The sequence below is a fragment of the Siphateles boraxobius genome, unplaced genomic scaffold, assembly GCF_051911475.1.
Source record: "Siphateles boraxobius isolate OS27281-9 unplaced genomic scaffold, OSU_SipBor_1 29, whole genome shotgun sequence".
In the NCBI taxonomy this organism is placed as follows: domain Eukaryota; kingdom Metazoa; phylum Chordata; class Actinopteri; order Cypriniformes; family Leuciscidae; genus Siphateles; species Siphateles boraxobius.
This window is the reverse complement of record NW_027508908.1, coordinates 5,720,001-5,737,495: the sequence shown is the minus strand read 5'-3', so window position 1 is coordinate 5,737,495 and position 17,495 is coordinate 5,720,001. Positions and strand designations below refer to the sequence as shown.

Sequence of the window (17,495 nt, the reverse complement as noted above, 5' to 3'; positions counted from 1 at the left end):
CGGTTTAGGGAAAAGTGCTCGCCCCCTCGAGACTTCTGTGGGGACAATGTAACATGCAGGCTATATTATAAAATAAAGATTTTGCTCGGTGCTTGGTCATTTTAAATTAAATTTTATTTAAAATAAAGCATAGTTTGAAAATGTCACAGACCAAAGAACTTTATTTATTTTGCGTTTCTCTTGGTGTTTTAAAAAAAAAAACTGTACAGTTCTGTAACAGCAAATAAGTTGCCTATATGATGTCATTCACATACAAGTGCCTTTTAAAATATATCATGAATGATATATTACTATGGCAATGCCATGCTGTGCTTTTCATTTCGAGTTGCTTTCATCCAGTACAGGCTCTGAAAAAGAAAAAAGATTTTAAAAAAACAGTTTCTGGGATCATCTGATCTTTAATATTCATTCTAAATACACAAAGGCAAAAATATACCCACCAGAGAACTTAAATTCTGGGAACTTGCTTGAGTCTCCTCCCCCATATAGTCTCTGGAGTTTGGTTAGTTCTTCATTGAAAACGTTCTCATATTCTGGTCCAGCATCTACAAGGCCACCAGAGGCTCTGTATGGACAACAAACCAGGTTAAATGTGGAAAATTAGTTATTCAAAATAAAGATTTGAGAAGTTTGATTTTATATATATATATAGCCTATGGAATGAATGGATTGTTTTCATGTTATTTGATTTATGTTTTCCATACTGGCTCTTTGTGGAGTATTCCCGTATCTTGTCGAGAAAGAGTCTCTTTACTGGATCAAGCTGTGCTACAGGTGAGAGAGAAATCACTGTTATTTGTTTCCCATGAACATCCAATAATTCTAAAATACCGATTTCAGCCAGAATGCTTGAAATACATGTGCTTTCAGTCTTTGATGATAAAATTCAAATTACTGGATTTTATGTTTAAATAAAAATCTTCATACCTACTAATAATTTATCATCACAATAAAAGCATTTGTATTATGAAACAAAAACAGGCAAAAAGAAAAAAGATGCATAATAAATTATGTTTAGAGACAGAGATCACTCCACCATCTTGTGGTAAAGATCAGAATAGCTCAAAAGAAAACAAAGCCTCCACAACTATACCAGAGAAAACTATGCTGATTCAATACATACATCAATCTAAGCAAATATTTGTGTTATGGGAAAATGTTTATGGAAAGGTTGCATAAAAACAACAACAAAATATTCCCTTTTTTTGTGGAAAACATGGCATCGAATGCAGGAAGGATGACATACCCTCAGGCAAATCTTCAAATGTTTCTTTCAGCACCTCTTCCTCTAAAACGTCAGTTTGTGCTAGAATTGGGTCCTTCGGATTGATGGAGCTTTGAGCATCACCAGACTTTTCCGAGGCAGATATGGTCTCAACAACAGGGAGATCCTCAGTGGATTTAAATAAAGAGACTTCTGGGATGATGGGGTCTGAGACTGGCATGGCTTCTTCATGACAAGCTTCTCGAAGGGTTGGAACTTCACCACAGGCAACAGCCACAGCGTCAGCACTGGAAATATCCATTATGTACTCAGCTGGAAATGAGCCAAATGCCTGATTGATGATCTCTTGGCTAGAAATGGTTTTGTCTGCATTGACATTTGAAGACCAATTGGACGCTATTAAGTCTTGAGATTGAGTAAATTGAGGTTGTGAAGAGTACTGTGGTTGAGTAATGTTTACAAATGTTGATGCATCGGTCACTGTAACAACTTCTGAAACAGAAAAGGACTCTTCTAGAAGATGACCATCCTCATGCGCAGACGAAACTTCAGGAGTTGCCATAGCTTTGGAGGTAACTTCAGGCATATTGACTATTTCATCACTAACTACTACTGCTTCTGGGGTAAGTTTTTTAGAGGCAGACGCAGCATCCTCAGAAGATTGAATGACTTCTTTGGTGCTTGTTGAGGATAGTTCAGAAACTCGACTGGTATTTGTAGTCATATCTTCTTGAGTTGAAGGCTCTTGTGGAGCATTACTAGCGGGCGACTCCACACCTGAAACAACAGCTTTGGGTGCTGCATCTTTTACATTTGAAATATCAGTGTATGACTTATTATGCAGACCTCCCATGGCCATTTGGTCAACACATTTTGAATATGCAAAATCCACAGCAGAATCTAATAAGGCAGTGGCAGGTGCAGATTCACAGAAATAAGTTCCGCCCGCTGCTACAGGCAGTTTGGAGGCCATATTCAGGGAAGAACCTGTTACTGCTTCTACATCTACAATGTACTGAACAGGTTTAGTGTCCACAGGAGTAGCAGATTCTGAAGAACCTTCCACATAAACTTTAGCTGAAAGGGTGCTGGTAGAAGTTTGAACTTCAGCATTGGAAACAATGGTTGCTTTGGTATCACTCTGGTCATTCGGTTGATTTGGTGTAGCCGGTTTGGTTGTACTTGTAGCAGCTTTCAATGCAGCCGCAGAGATCACTGATCGTTTCCTCTCTTTGGTCTCCTTGGTCTTTTGCTGCAATACTCTGGCAATGTCGATTATAGTTTTTGGTTTCGCTTTCTCTAGGGTAAAAATAACATTGTATTAATAACAGAAGCGAGAAAAAAACAACAACACTCATATAACTTGATACCCTGAATTCTGTGCACAAAGCAACTGTGTGATTTTGCCAAGTTCTTGAACTTTTTCTTGAACAACATTCCTATCCGAAAGCTTTTGTCTTAACCCTGTCCAAAACCCTAACCCTATCCATAACTGGTCCCTGAAATCAGAGGGACATATAGGTGAATAAGACTGATGTAGAAACACCTAACCCTGGCTGTAAGCCTAAACTTGATATAAACTGTAAACTTGTCCCACAAATCTGATTGGTTGATTGGAATGTCGTTCCAGGATCAACAAAGATGCTGATCCAGTAACATGTTGTACTTCATGTTAACATGTTGTAAATCTTAAATCTTACAAGTCACAATTAAATCAAAATTGACACATTTTTTATTGGAATATTGCAGAATTAATTATAAATGATTTATCTGTGCAATTTTTAAAATTTTATTTGCCCTCGTTTTCTTTAATCAAAATAACCTTACATTTGTAGTGACATCTCTTCTCATGTCATGCTGATTTTTAAAATAAAGTTTTAGGTTCTCCAAAGAACCTTCCAGTGAAAAGTTCTTAAAACAACCGCATTTTTCTTAGTGTGAAGAACATTTTAATAATCTGAATAACCTTTTTCCAGTAGATACTTTTGTGCAATGAAAAGGATCCATGGATTTTAAATGTTATTCATGGAATCAATAAAGTACTTTTTTTTTTTAAATTAAGTTTATCAATATTCCTGAATAAATCTAAAAGTCAAACAAGTGCAATAAAACTCATGATAACTTACTTATACTTGTATATCTGACAGGCTTCTTGACATTATTTGCTTTGGTGCAGAGCGGCGTCAATAGAGGAACTTTCCAACCAGAATCGTCCAACCAAAGGAACTGAATTAAAGACACAAAGTCATATAATTTGCAGCATAGATTTCTGCAATACTACTGCAGTTTTTACGTTAGCTGATATTTGAATAGATACAAAAGAGATTTGAGCAAAGCTGTACAAATATGAGAGGTTTCAGCACTTTCCACAAATTTGAGATTTTTTGGGTTACATTTATACTTATAAAACCAAAAGATAACTTCTAAATACTGAATTATTTGCCATGTTGCCAATCAAAATTATAGGTGTCACACTTGTATGGGTTTTATTACATTTTTGGTAATAATTAAAATATTATTATTATTTACATGGATGACATAGCAGTTCAATAGTTTATGGAAAACATTTAATACTTTACTGATTTGAAAAAAAAAAAATGACTACAATATCTTTACACAGCTGAGTTATGGATGCTCTGTGCCTGCTCAACATTCTGTGTAAAGATGCAATGAAGCATAAAAACCAGAATAAATTATGCCTGCTCTGATCCACCAATAACAATACGCAGTTAATTGCCACCTCTGAGCAGCATTAAACAGTCTGTGTAAAGACACCTAATTGCCACTTCAGAAGCACTTCTGTTCCATCTTTGCAGTGTAAATTTGCCAATGCCAAATAATTTTGGTAAGCGCCTGTTCACAATTTTGATACCGTTCAACTTAAGTGACAGTAATGAACATGTACCTTCAAAACCCTCAAACGCCGAACTCTCTGGAAGGACATAACTGCGAACATCCCTCAGAAGTCAACTCTTGATGGCTCCTTTTATGGCGGAGAGAATACACAATGACAGAATGAAGACAGTAAACGTGCAATATGCAAAGAAAACATATTCGAGTTTTCTCTAACCAAGAGTATAAAGCGGTACGAAAAATTGCCATTGTGTTAACCCAGTGTTTTTACCCTTTCAGTGCTTTGGTGTTGCTCTCTTTCGACTCTTCGACAGTGTTTTTCATAGACACCGCTTGTTTACGTGTCCCGTCTGAAATCAGGACAAGGCGTTCAACGGGATTAAACTTGAATTAAGGCTCTAATTTAAAAACGGCTCTACAGACCATACAAGCAGGATTAGTGTTCCATAAAGACAAAAAAGTATACATAAACTTAATCAAGTTGTTCAAATTGTTCTGTTCTGTGAAGCCAAAAGAAGTTGAGTAATCAGACTGACACGCCCCACATGCTGCGCGTGCCATTGCGAAGTAGTTTTCTTTTCTCTGTTCTTTAAATAGAAGCCTATTCTATCTATGTAGCCTACGAAATATACCTTACAAAAAAGTAAAATACTTTGATATACGGGAGCTGATTTTAAATTTTCAAAGAAATCCATTGTATTTTTTTTTACTAAACATGCATGCTCGTTTTGATAGTGTACACTGTATGCAACGAAAAAAGTAAGTGTAGGCTACCACTACATCATAATAATATGGACGACAATACCTTGGTCCAATTGAGTTTTATTTGCAACATTAAGACAACACACTGCTTCTACATTGATAACAATAAGCTGTCATCAACATATTTACTTCTCAATTTGTAATATATTATACTCCATTCAAAGTTTTAAACATAGACACATATATTACTGTTCAATCAATGGGACTTCATTAAAAAAAATAATGAAGCTGGGGGCAAATCTTCTGGTCTGAAATGTACAGTGTGCGTGATAAGAGATGAGGGAAGGTCAGGAGAACAAAAGAAGAGAGGACAGCAGATAAAAGGAAAGATGTCTGACCATGACCCCTTGCATTGTCTAAAACACACTTCTGGATGAGGTTTGGGAAAGTGACCCAGCAGAAAGCATTCAAAGCACTAAGAGTCACTCTTTCTCACATATACGCACATACACACACATAGAAAAATCGAGTGGAATAACTTGCTGGCCCCACAATAGCTGTTTTCCTTGATCACTCTGGCATCTCACTAGCACAGGAGTGGAATATTAATGCGTATATTGCATCTAGACAGGAAAACACACATACAAATTAAAACAAAACAGATCTCTGTTACAGTCCAAAAGGAAACAGCACTTTTCTCAGGCTCAGTAGTGTGATAATTGAGGATGAACAAATAAGAACCTCACAAATTCAACATTTCATCATCTATGTAAAGAGGGCTCTTTCTGGAGAACTGAAGATATTTGCAGCAGATATGAGTGATGATTGATCCCTTTGCTCTCTGGTTCATGTACAATTGTTTCAACAGCATTTCTACATGTTGGAACCTTTTAAAGTTTTAGCACTATATTCTTTTTTTTTTTTTTGCAAATAAACAAAAAAAGCAAGTATGAACAATTAAAATATGAACTGACATCTCGCATTTTTACAAATATGACAATACTTACAGTGTTGATTACTAATGCCTAAGAACAGCACAAGAATAATAATTAAAAAAATCAACATACATCAATCAAAAACAAACTCTGATCTCATTAGTTTCAAACTTAAATACAGTACTATATTTAAATAGTTTACTTTGTGATTTACCACAATAAAACTAAGAACGTCAGGGGAGAAGTGAAGAAAATTATTGCTAAAATCAAAACTCATGCAGCCACCACATATTTTCACCGGTTATATTAGTCGTTTAGGGATATTTCAGATATATTCGACACGTTAGGAGGAAATGTCCCTTGAGACCTGCTATGATATTTCTGTGAGGCCTCTGAGATGTCCCATTCTCAAAAACATAAAAATAAATAAAAGTTACATAACAAAAGATACTGAAAAACACACATAACAATTTCAAAACTAGTCTTTCCATGGAGCATTTGTGGCTGTATCTTCTCGAGACTTGCTGCAAATTTTCCTGAAGATGCTCACGTTTAATGGACCCTCAAAAACAAACATCTCGAGTACATTCAGCTGTTGAACTGTCAACAGTATCTTTCAGTAAAAAATAGATGGAAAAAAATAAATAAATAAAATAAATGAGTCGATTGATGTTAGAAAGGTTTGCCAACAAAACCTGGTCTTAGTTTTTAGTGTTAATGACTGAAATAATGGAATAAAAGATTATTAGGGTGAATCTCACAAAAACATGTCCAGCTCGCCCCAAAATAGTTTGCATTAAAAAGTGATTTTGTTTAATTTCACTATATTTTTGCATTACAGTTATAAGAATGAGATTTTTTTTGATTTTTTATTATGTTAATAAGAGATTTATGAGACTCACCCATAATGAGATTTTCACTGGAATGGCACATCATTTGAAATAATTCTGTGTATTCTAGAATGAAGACCTCTAAAAATATATAACGTCAAATGGCACTACTGTTCCCGGGTCATTAGACTGTTAAGCAACTACTGTATTCTTGACTCTTTCAGACTTACAGCATCCTGAGACATCCTTCACATCATTAAAGAACTGAAATTTTCCTCTACAGTGCATCCTTCATTTTCACTCACACACCTGACTTGTCTTGAAGCGGTACCTAAGACAATAAAAATCCAATCGGGTTGGTTGGATTGATTAAGACTGTTACAGCATTTTGCAGACTCACAGATACTTGTGCAAATACACACATTCACACACTGGGATTTATGATCCTGGGTCGAGTGGGATTGTCACATTAGGCTGGTGGGCTTTCACCACGGAGGAGTAGCGGATATGGAATCTGGGGGTCAAATGGTCAGGTCATACAACATGGGTCAGGGTTCGTCGAAGAGCTGAAGGTCCAGTCGCACCACAATCTCTCCCGTAGGGACTTCGTGTAAAAGCAGACGCTTGGTGATGGGGCCCTTCGAGCCCTGGTCCTTCTTGATGTCGGCCAGCCGAATCTCTGTCCTGCCCAAGAAATCTAACGAGACAACAAATGGAATGGGGTTGAAGATGTAGAGAGAGAAAGAAAATAATGTATGTGGTTATGATTGCACGCTACTGTTGAAAAGTAAGATTTTCAAACGTCTTTTTTGTTCACACCAAAGCTGAATTTATCAGATCAAAAATTCAGTAAAACATCACTATTGTAAAATATGATCACAATTTCAAAGTTTTCTATTTTAATATATTTTAGTATCACATGATCCTTCAGAAATCAATTTCTGCTGCAACTTTCACATAGAACCAATTAAACATCGTTTAAACGCCGTATTGTTTCTGACCATGTCCATCCCTTTTTGACCATAGTGTATCGTCTTCTGATGGCTACTTCCAGCAGGATCATGAAGCACGTCACAAAGTTCAAATCATCTCAAACTGGTTTCTTGATGACAATGACCATCATGACAATGTGTTCATGACATGACAATGTGTTCACTAAACTCAAATGGCCTCCACAGTCACCAGATCTCAATCCAATAGAGCAGCTTGGGGATGTGGTGGAACGGGAGATTCGCATCAAGAATGTGCAGCCGAAAATCTGCAGCAAATGCACGATGCAATCATGCCAATATGGACCAAAAATGAGGAATGTTTCCAGCGCATTGTTGAATCTATGCAATGAAGAATTAGGGCACTGGGGTCCAACACGGTAATAAATTGGCCAGTGAGTGTATATACATATATATATTTATATGTGAGAGAACACATGTATAAATAAGCAGGTGCATATGTGAATGAGTAGATTTTCAATATACTGACCGTCCGGGGAGAACTGATCCCTCTCGAACACAGTGACACACAGCACATCCTGCTCCAGGTCTTTGATGAAGAACTGGCAGTTTGAGTTCCATTTGGGGTTCAGAGTGTCCTGTAGAGTCTTAGTGACGTGACACTGAGAGCCCATCGTCACCTCACAGTACGGGTTACTCTTACCTGCGCACAAAGGACATTTATGATATGCTTATAACTTAGTACAGCACCTTATAGCATATAGTTTTAATTCTTTACCGTTTGAACGGCAGGGCTTTAGCTCAATGCCTTCAACAATGTTCACCATTAGCCGGCCAATACCAGTGGCCCTCTGAGACCTTACTGCAAACATAATAGTAACACAAAACCAGTGATTAGCAAACACTCTGAGCATTCATAGCTTTATTAAAGCAGTGAGGCGTGTATAAGGAAATATGTGAGACAGACCCAAGTAGGCCTTTTCTCTCTTCTTCTTCTCTGTTTCGATGAAAAGCTCAGAAGCGGCTTTGATCTTCTGCACCCAAGCCGTCCTGCAGGATGGAACAGAGGACATTGTCAAAATATGTGTGATTTACAGGATTTATAAGAGCGTTTGAGCACATATTTTGCAGGATAATGGGTACAGATCTAATTAATAAACAAATAATTAGTAAATACCGCTCGTTGATGCTCTCAGCGCGAATAGTGTAGACTCGGTCTATGTGAGATATGTGGAATATGGGTTCATCTCCTGAAGGATCAGTGGGCAGCTTCACCAGCACCTCATTAAGAAAGATGGGCTGCAGAGGTCATTGAGTCAGGTTAAAGGTCAAAAATTGATTGCAAATAAAGACGATTTTTAAGAATGTCTCACCGTTTTGTACATGCGATACTGCAGGTGGGATTTCGCACTGAAGACCTTGTCCGTTCCCGACGAGCCCAGAGGTTTGATGATCTGCGTGAGGAGCAGGAAGTCGTTAAACAGGAAGCCGTAAAGCTCCTTGTTGCTCTTGGCTTTGTAGAGTTTTCCACTGTGCAGAAATTTCCGAGGGCCCAGGCAGTTTGTAACCGAGTTGAACACAAGTTGCTGTAAAGAGAGGGCAACTACCATTCAACTATATCATTTTATGATGCGAAATTAATGTAAACACAGTCAGTTATGTCTTAAAGTATTAAACACAGTGAGGACAAACCAGGTCTTATATTTCAAAAGAGATCTGTGCATTAGTGTGAATGCAGCTTATTAGATCTGCCGCAGTCTATGATGTCATCAGTAATAATCAAACAGTAAAGATGAGAAAGAGAAAAATCACTCACAGCTCTTGAACGGAAAACGTTCAGATACGCTTAAATACTGAAAGCACTCTTTGTTTATTACTTGTTATATGTTTATTTATTCCTCTTTAGCTCTTTAGTTTATTTATTCCTATTTATTCCTCTTATTAGCCAAAGAATGTTTGAGGCTTATTGAGTCTTTTGATCTGGTACAGTTTGTAAATGCTCCCACCCGTATTCAGGGTCACACTCTTGATTTGGTGCTTTCACATGGCCTGACAGTCAGCGACCTTGTAAAAGATGACCATGTTATTTCCGATCATAAGCCTATTACTTTTAGAGTCCCCACTTGCTTTAATATTATAAGACCCATTAAGGCTGTTCGATGGTCTCGTAAAATCACACCGACTACCTGTACTGAATTTTCAGCTGTTTTTAATGACGTGTCTCAATCATTTGATCTATTTGGTGATAATTGGAGTGGCGCGGATTCTCTTTATCACTTCAATACCATCTCGGCTAATATTTTAAACTCTTTGGCTCCCATAAAAGCCAAACAACACAAATTAAAATCTGAGCCCTGGCTCAATGACAATACTCGTGCTCTTCGTCAGGCCTGCAGAAGGTGGAAAAAAGACAACCTCCAAATCTCATATGAAATACTAAGGGACAATCTGAAACAATATCAGAATGTGGTGAAAATAGAAAAATCTAAGTTGATTGAAAAACATCATCATAACCAGGAGAGTACTTTTTTCCACCATAAATGCTGCTGTTAACCACCCCGTTGGTCTTTACCCCACAGAATCTCCGGCTATGTGCGACACATTTCTAAATTTTTTTGTGGATAAGATAAGTGATATTAGGCTAAATATCTCCACTGCATTTTATGACTCTTTTCTTCCACGCCACTTTGCACTTATTTCCTGAGTCACTTTGAGCCTGTAACTCTGCCTGCTTTACAAGATATTGTAGGCAAGCTCAAACCTTCAGGATCCCCCCATGACGCTCTTCCCCCACAGTTTTTAAACTAGTTTTTGAGGTGATTGGGCCTATTGTTCAAAAGATCATGAATAACTGCCTTGAAGAGGCCAGTGTCCCAGATGAAATGAAGCATGCCATTGTCCACCCACTTCTCAAAAAAACAAATTTAGACAAGTCTATGGCAAGTCTGCTGTGTTAGTGCTGTTGGATTTGAGTGCGGCGTTTGACACGATTGAACACTCTGTCCTCATCTCACGCCTAGAGCACTGGGGGGCGTTCGGGGAAATGCCCTTAAATGGTTTCAATCCTATTTGAGTAGTAGAAGGTTCTCTGTTAGTATTGGTGACTTTACTTCTAATGCAGTGTCTCTTACTTGTGGGGTCCCTCAAGGTTCTATTCTTGCCCCGATTTTATTCTCTTTGTATATGCTTCCCCTGGGGTCGATATTTAGGAAACATGGCGTCTCCTTTCACAGTTATGCTGACGATACCCAAATTTATTTGCCCCTGGAAGCAAACAACATTGGTTTGGATACTCTGTTGGCTTGTCTAGCGGAGGTAAAGGCTTGGATGTCCCTAAATTTTCTTCACCTTAATGAAGACGAAACTGAGATTATAGTCTTAGAATCATCGGAAGCTACTAGTTCTCGCTGCTTAAATTTTGGCCCTCTGTCTCCATGTGTGAAACCATAAGTGAAGAATTTGGGCGTGTCATTCGATAGTGTTCTTAAATTTGACAAGCAGATTAATATGGTAGTCAAGATCAGTTTTTTTCATCTCAGAGTCCTAGCTAAAGTTAAATCATTTCTCTCTTTTAAAGACTTTGAAAAGGTGATACATGCCTTTATCTCAACAAGGCTTGACTCTTACGTCATCCAACCATCCATCCAACCTTTCAAGGTCTCTTACGTCATCCTACCAGAGACTGTTAACTGTTCCTCGGATTAGATTAAAAACGAGAGGAGATCGAGCTTTTGCCGTTGCTGCACCAAAACTCTGGAACAGCCTCTCCCTGTCCTTACCAGAACTGCCTCTTCACTGCATGAGTTTAAAGCAAAACTCAAAACGTATTTTCTTTTCTTTGGCTTATAATTGTAGTTGATATATGCTGTGTCTGGTCTGTGTTTTGTTTTGTAATCTATGTTGTACTTGGTGCTAAATGCTGAAGACGTCTGATTTAGTGTACAGCACCTTGGTCAACAACTGTTGTTTTTAGTGGTGCTATATAAATAAAATGCAATTATTATTGCAGAGATGGGGTTTGGGCATTGAGTGCATCGTGTACGTAACTAGATTTTTTGATCCAGACACTTTTTTATTGTACCTACCTTTTGTCTTCTGCATTCTCCGAGTCTTTACCCATGTCTCCTGTTCTTCCCTCAGATTTATCTCCCAGAAACAGTCCCACTGACCCAGCCCCAAACCCTATCTAATAATAATTAATAAAGGCTGGTTTCTAAAGTATTTCTTCCTGCCTTTATGTATTAATGTTCATTGGTAGCCTAAATGGGTTCCATTCAGACCTTAACATTAAGTCTTTTACTGTTATATGTCAACAAGATTCAACAAGACATTTTCACCTGTTTATACCCAATGTTTAGATTTGTTGTGGTATTTATGCAAATTAGCACATATGTAATTAGATTATGCGCCGTTTGTCCATGTTAACAAACAATTTCAATAACTTGTAATACATTTTTTGTTTGTGATGTAAGTAATCAACTCAGTAATTTTCATGGTGATATTTAAAGGTTAACATTTTTACCCTATTCATGTGAGAAAGAGAATGAATATGCGTATGAATAGGCTATATTTGGGTCTTTTTCGAAACTTTCCCCTAATGGGATTCTTAGGGGCTTTTTTCCCCTACTCAGGACATATTGAGGATACAAAATCAGTTGAGTTTGCTTCTGTTGCAATTTGTTCAACCTTTTTTCATAAAATGACTGGACTAAAGCACCACTCAACCGTTTGCAAATGGTACAGAATGCAGCTGCTAGGCTCCTTACTGGTGTGCGCAAACAAAATCACATTACTCCAATTCTGAAATCTCTGCACTGACTCCCAATCCGTTACAGAATTTATTTTAAAGTCTTGATGCTTGTTTTTAAATCCCTGAATGGATTGGCTCCTGTATATATGACTGATCTATTATCCAGTCACAATTCTGGAAGGTCTCTTACGTCATCCAACCAGAGACTGTTAACTGTTCCTCGGATTAGATTAAAAACGAGAGGAGATCGAGCTTTTGCCGTTGCTGCACCAAAACTCAGGAACAGCCTCCCTGTCCTTATCAGAACTGCCTCTTCACTGCATGAGTTTAAAGCAAAACTCAAAACGCATTTTCTTTTCTTTGGCTTATAATTGTAGTTGATATATGCTGTGTCTGGTCTGTGCTTTGTTTTGTAATCTATGTTGTACTTGGTGCTAAATGCTGAAGACGTCTGATTTAGTGTACAGCACCTTGGTCAACAACTGTTGTTTTTAGTGGTGCTATATAAATAAAGTTGAGTTGAGTTTATTATTTACTTCTTGCTTTTGTTTTGAAGCTATATTAGTTTATATATTCATTTCATTTATTTATATTTATTTCAAAAAGTGCTTATAATAACATATGTAATTAAATAAAAAAAGTAAAAAAAACGATGCCATTAAACAAATTAATTAGATTAAGAATACCCCTTTTCCACCAAGGCAGAGCTGGTGCTGGTTCGGAGCCAGAGCCTAGTTTCAATTCGGTTCTTTGGTTTTCCACACGCAAAGCACCAGCTCCGAACCAGGAAAAGTGGTTCTTAAGTAGCACCAAATCATTGCTGGTCTAGAACAGAGCCAAGTAAGAACCACTTGCGTCAGGGGCTGGGGGCGGGGTTACCGTGACCAACAAGACGAATAGAAACTTGTGACCGCCATTTTTAAATAGCAGCTAGTCGAGCTAATAGCAGCTCGATTATAAATATCCGTCTATGTAAGTTACGGCGAGCTGCACAAACGCGTTGGACTCCGATGTATTTTGTAAACCCATGAGCATCCATAGTATTGCAACGTCCGTTATTGTTGATGGCTTGTTCGAGATGCATCGGAGCGGCGCGGACCGATCGGAGCTGCGGGAGTGTTTGGAGAACATACGACTCCTTGTGCTTTTAGATCGCTATCGCAGTGCTTTGATGTCATGCGGAGATCGATCTGCGAGAAGCCGATGCATCTCGAACAAGCCTGGCGTACTGTTTGGCGCTACCGCACTAGCGTTGCTGGGCAACATGAGACGTATACAGTGACGTAAGATCTGGCTCTGTTGTGGCTCTCTAGCCGGTGGAAAGGCAAATCGGTTCTTATTAAGCTCGTCAGTCGAACCCACTCTGAACCAGCTCTGGCTCTGGCTCTGAACCAGCACCCGGTTCTTGTTGGTGGAAAAGGGGTAGAATTGATTTGGAATCGGATCATGACTCCCAGAATCGGAATCGGATCAGATCGTGAAGTGCCTGAAGATTCCCAGCCCTATTCGTTTATGGATTTGTTTTACTGGTGCGCAGAACAAAATAATCTCTTTTCAAAATATTGGAAAGCTAATTAAATACAATCCACTGAAAAAATGTTCACTTTACTGAGTGACTCTGCCTATAGACTGTGTTTAAGCAGCAGGTTTGTGTTCTGATACCTCTGACAGCCCCTCACACTGCACATGTGCCTGGATCCACTCCAGCCGGTCGGAGTTCTCTTTCTCACGCACGCCTTCGTTGACCTGCGAGCACAGCTCTTCAGCCTTCTCCAGAGCCAGCCGCAGGTGACTGTGGTCCGGATGGCTTTCTGGAGTGTTCTCAATAATCTGTGTGTGAAGCGAGAACAAACATGAGACGATGCTCCCAGATACATGAAGCCAAAGGGATGTGATGTGAAAATTATGGAAGCTTGTTTCCACCACGGAATAAAAAAAATAAAGTAATTGCGACTTTTAATCCCTCGCAATTACGAGTTTATAAATCACATTTCTGAAAAATAGTCACAATTGACTACAATTCTAAGAAATAAAGTCAGCTGACAATTGACTTTTTTCTTTTTAAAATTTTACATATCATAATTCTGACTGTCTATTTTGCATTTGTGAGTTTATATCTCAATTTTGAGAAAAAAATCACAATTGGATACTTAAACTTGCAATTCTGAGAAAAAGTCTGCTGTTTAGATCCCACAAGTTTATATCCCACAATTCTGTCTAAATTAATTCTAAAAAGTCTGAGTTTTGAGACAAACAGGTAATTGCAAGAGAAAAAAAAATCTGAATTCTTTATGTGCTTTTATAGATGACAGAGTTGTGTTTTTTTTTAGTGTGCTGTTGGTTTGTCATATAATAGTTAGGAAATAGTCAATTAACTAGATTATGAGCATGTACGTACATTTTTGATGATGAGCGGGTATCGGGTGACTCTCTGCATGGGTTTGAGAAGGAAACTTGACAGAGGCATTCCCTTACAGCGAGGGTCCATCGCCAACCTCTGTAAAACATGCAAACATGCATAAAAATCCATGCAACATCATGGGATTTTCTTCCGAAAATATAAAATTATTGTTAAAATGCTTTAAAATAAGGTGTATTTACAATTAAAATGTGCAAACAAAAACACAACAAAGAGGACAAAAAAAAAAAACTTAAGTGCCACAACATATCACTATGGATTAACCGGATGACTGTTCGCCAGTCTCACCTTAACAAAGTCTTTGAATTCGGGCACCTCGTCCGTTTTCTGCTGAATGAGGGTGGCGCCGTTGAGCTGGCAGCTGCAGAAGCGGATGTACGGCTGCATGTGAACAAGCTGAGCGGTTAGGATGTCACCAATCATCTTCACCGGCATCCGCTCACCTGACATCTTCTTTCTCACCCGCAACGCCCTGGAGAGACAGTTAGATGAGGCATTCTGGGTAAGCCACGTAATGCTCATTATATGGAATTACATCCGTTCTATTATTATAGTTGTCGTAACATCTGTTTAATAGAAGTATGAATATTTAATTAACTGACATGACATTGCATTCAGATTAATGCCTTTAGAGCAATAAATAAAGAGGGAGCTTTAATCAGGAGTTGAGTGCATGGTGACTAATGATGAGGTAAAGGATATCCACTGTATTAACCAACAGGTGGCGTACTTGAGCAGTTTGATGTTGCACATGATCAGCTCTTTCCAGTTGACAAAGATCATGGCCACCTCCTTCTCCGTCAACAATTCCGAGTCCAGAAGAGGCTTCTGGAAGGTCTGAAAGCAAACCATAAATATATATGTATAGATTTTTTTCCCTATATGAAATTCTATCTATTAACTACATTGCAAACTAGCATTATATGGATAATACACATTCATTAAATGGCATCACCTCAGGTATTCCTACTTCCTGACATGACTTTATACTGAACGTCATACAGACAACAACCCTGACTAGGCTGTTGATCTTTGCCAGTCTACAGCTGATTAAAGTGTAATTTCCTGCGAGTTTTACCTCAGTAACTAGCTGCAGGTCATTGACATAGTTCTCCTCTGTAACAATAAGTTCATGTATGTATCCCTGTCTCTTCCGTTCCACTGGCGTCAGCATGTCAAGCAGGTGGAGGTCGGCACACCCTGTGAAACGCACAGAGGTCATGCAGTCAAATCTCATGCTTAGATTCATACATACAATTTTTTAATGATTAGTACATTAATTCAGTTACAACAAGCCGATATTACAGTCACACTTTATATTAGGAGTTTTTAACTACTATGTACTTATTGTGTTGATGTTGTATTGCAAATGAGGTTAGGGACAGGTTTGGTGTTTGGTATGGGTAAGGTCAACAGTGTAATGGATGAAATTACAGAAAATAATAACAGCTGTAATTACGTGCAGGTGTTTTGTTTTATATAAGTACAATGTAAAAACATTTATGTACACAGTAAGTCCATCGCATCAAATGATTAATTTAAATGTTAGTACATAGCAGTTAAAGACACTTAATATGAAGTGGGACCGATATTACTTTGGTAAGGATAATGCTGGAAATAAATGCTGATTTGTTTTTTCAAATTTAATTTTAAGTAAGGAATAAAGTACGATCATTACCTTTAAATAAAGGGCCCGACATGCTTGTAACACTTATAAAATAAATACCTGGACATGCAACATTGATTTGAGTTGAACTTACTTTATTATGTGAGAAGAAAGAGATGGCGGAGTGATTGCGCCTTGCTCAGTTCTATAAAAATATTGGACGGCAGAATGCTTTGATAGTCCAATCAGAATCAAATGAAAGCCGTTTAGGAAGGCAAACTAATTGTTTGTTCACTCCTATAGAATATGCATGCAGGTATATTGCTCTAGCAATTCTCATTTCGTGCCATATGAGCAGCTCATGAATTAAATGACAGCATTAAGCATTTAATAAGTGACAGTCATTTCCTCTGGTAGATGATTAAAAATAAATAAGCCAGTCTGCAGTTGCCATGGAGTTCTTTAATGGTTACACATTTTTTATAAAGGTGGTATGACACTGTTTTTAAAGCTAGGAATTGAAGTATATAGTTGAGTTTTTAACTGTACATTCATTTTATTTTATTTTTGATAAAATGCTTTAATCAAGTACAATGGTTAATGTTTTGGACATTGAGGTGAGATATTCAGAACAAATGCATTTTTTTACACAGTATTGCAAATATCCGATGGGAAAGAAGCAGTTGTGCTTCTGTAGTCCGAGGATGGTTATGTTCACTTAAAAACAAAAGAAAACCTTGCAACAGATTGATCACGGACATGATGGACAGTCCATCCAGCCAATAATAATAAAGCAGCACACTGTGGAACCAATAAAGAACCACACTAACATGAAATCAATTTGGAAGGAATTTCATGTCTTGTTTCTCAGCACTAAAAATTACAATACTGTTATGAGGCAGATAAAAAAGAAATAAAATCAGAGTTCATGTGTTGCAAGTACAATATCATAGGAGTAAAAATTAATGCCATGCTTTTTTCCTACATTGGATGAACAAATTGCCCAAACACTTTTTTTTTTTAGTTCTTATATGTTTAAGAAAATTCCAGTCTTTCATGTTGCATCTGTAAACATCTATTTAATCATAAGCATTTGTAATTAGAACGGTGTTAAGCTTATATTCAGTATGTTATTCTCTTTCCGTAATGCAATTTGGGGTTTCAGTCAAAGCATGACAATTAAATTTCATAAAATTTGGACTTTCTAAATGCTCTTTACTCACTA

The 17,495-nt window shown here is 37.7% G+C and overlaps 2 protein-coding genes across 12 annotated transcripts in view; both read right to left on the bottom strand.

The window, feature by feature from the left end:
- Positions 1 to 198: 198 nt before the first annotated feature.
- Positions 199 to 4,662, bottom strand: LOC143753653 (uncharacterized). 2 transcript variants are annotated; one of them, XR_013207787.1, is made up of 7 exons: positions 4,350 to 4,588; positions 4,131 to 4,208; positions 3,352 to 3,451; positions 1,247 to 2,524; positions 705 to 763; positions 441 to 565; positions 199 to 347 (listed from the first exon to the last, which is right to left on the bottom strand). XR_013207787.1 is itself a non-coding variant. In XM_077246216.1 (7 exons), exons 2-7 carry the CDS (start codon positions 4,179 to 4,181, stop codon positions 316 to 318), a joined length of 1,650 nt encoding a protein of 549 aa, XP_077102331.1. In that variant the 5' UTR covers positions 4,182 to 4,208; positions 4,350 to 4,662; the 3' UTR covers positions 199 to 315. The 2 variants fall into 2 exon arrangements, 1 of the variants encoding a protein (XP_077102331.1); XM_077246216.1 differs by having other exon boundaries at positions 705 to 768; positions 4,350 to 4,662.
- Positions 4,663 to 4,884: 222 nt separating this feature from the next.
- The window catches only part of itsn1 (intersectin 1 (SH3 domain protein)), a 54,506-nt gene continuing 41,895 nt past the window's right edge, over positions 4,885 to 17,495 (bottom strand). For 7 of the 10 annotated variants that reach the window (XM_077246232.1, XM_077246233.1, XM_077246227.1 and 4 more), the window contains 11 exons: positions 15,743 to 15,864; positions 15,395 to 15,501; positions 14,953 to 15,136; positions 14,644 to 14,742; positions 13,908 to 14,075; positions 8,869 to 9,081; positions 8,673 to 8,794; positions 8,463 to 8,545; positions 8,274 to 8,357; positions 8,025 to 8,198; positions 4,885 to 7,242 (listed from right to left, as the gene is read on the bottom strand). In XM_077246232.1, the coding sequence (XP_077102347.1) occupies positions 7,094 to 7,242; positions 8,025 to 8,198; positions 8,274 to 8,357; positions 8,463 to 8,545; positions 8,673 to 8,794; positions 8,869 to 9,081; positions 13,908 to 14,075; positions 14,644 to 14,742; positions 14,953 to 15,136; positions 15,395 to 15,501; positions 15,743 to 15,864 (1,505 nt within the window). In that variant the 3' untranslated portion in view covers positions 4,885 to 7,093. Of the gene's footprint in view, positions 7,243 to 8,024; positions 8,199 to 8,273; positions 8,358 to 8,462; positions 8,546 to 8,672; positions 8,795 to 8,868; positions 9,082 to 13,907; positions 14,076 to 14,643; positions 14,743 to 14,952; positions 15,137 to 15,394; positions 15,502 to 15,742; positions 15,865 to 16,712 lie in introns of those variants that run through there. The other 3 variants (XM_077246235.1, XM_077246237.1, XM_077246236.1) reach the window with 1 other exon arrangement.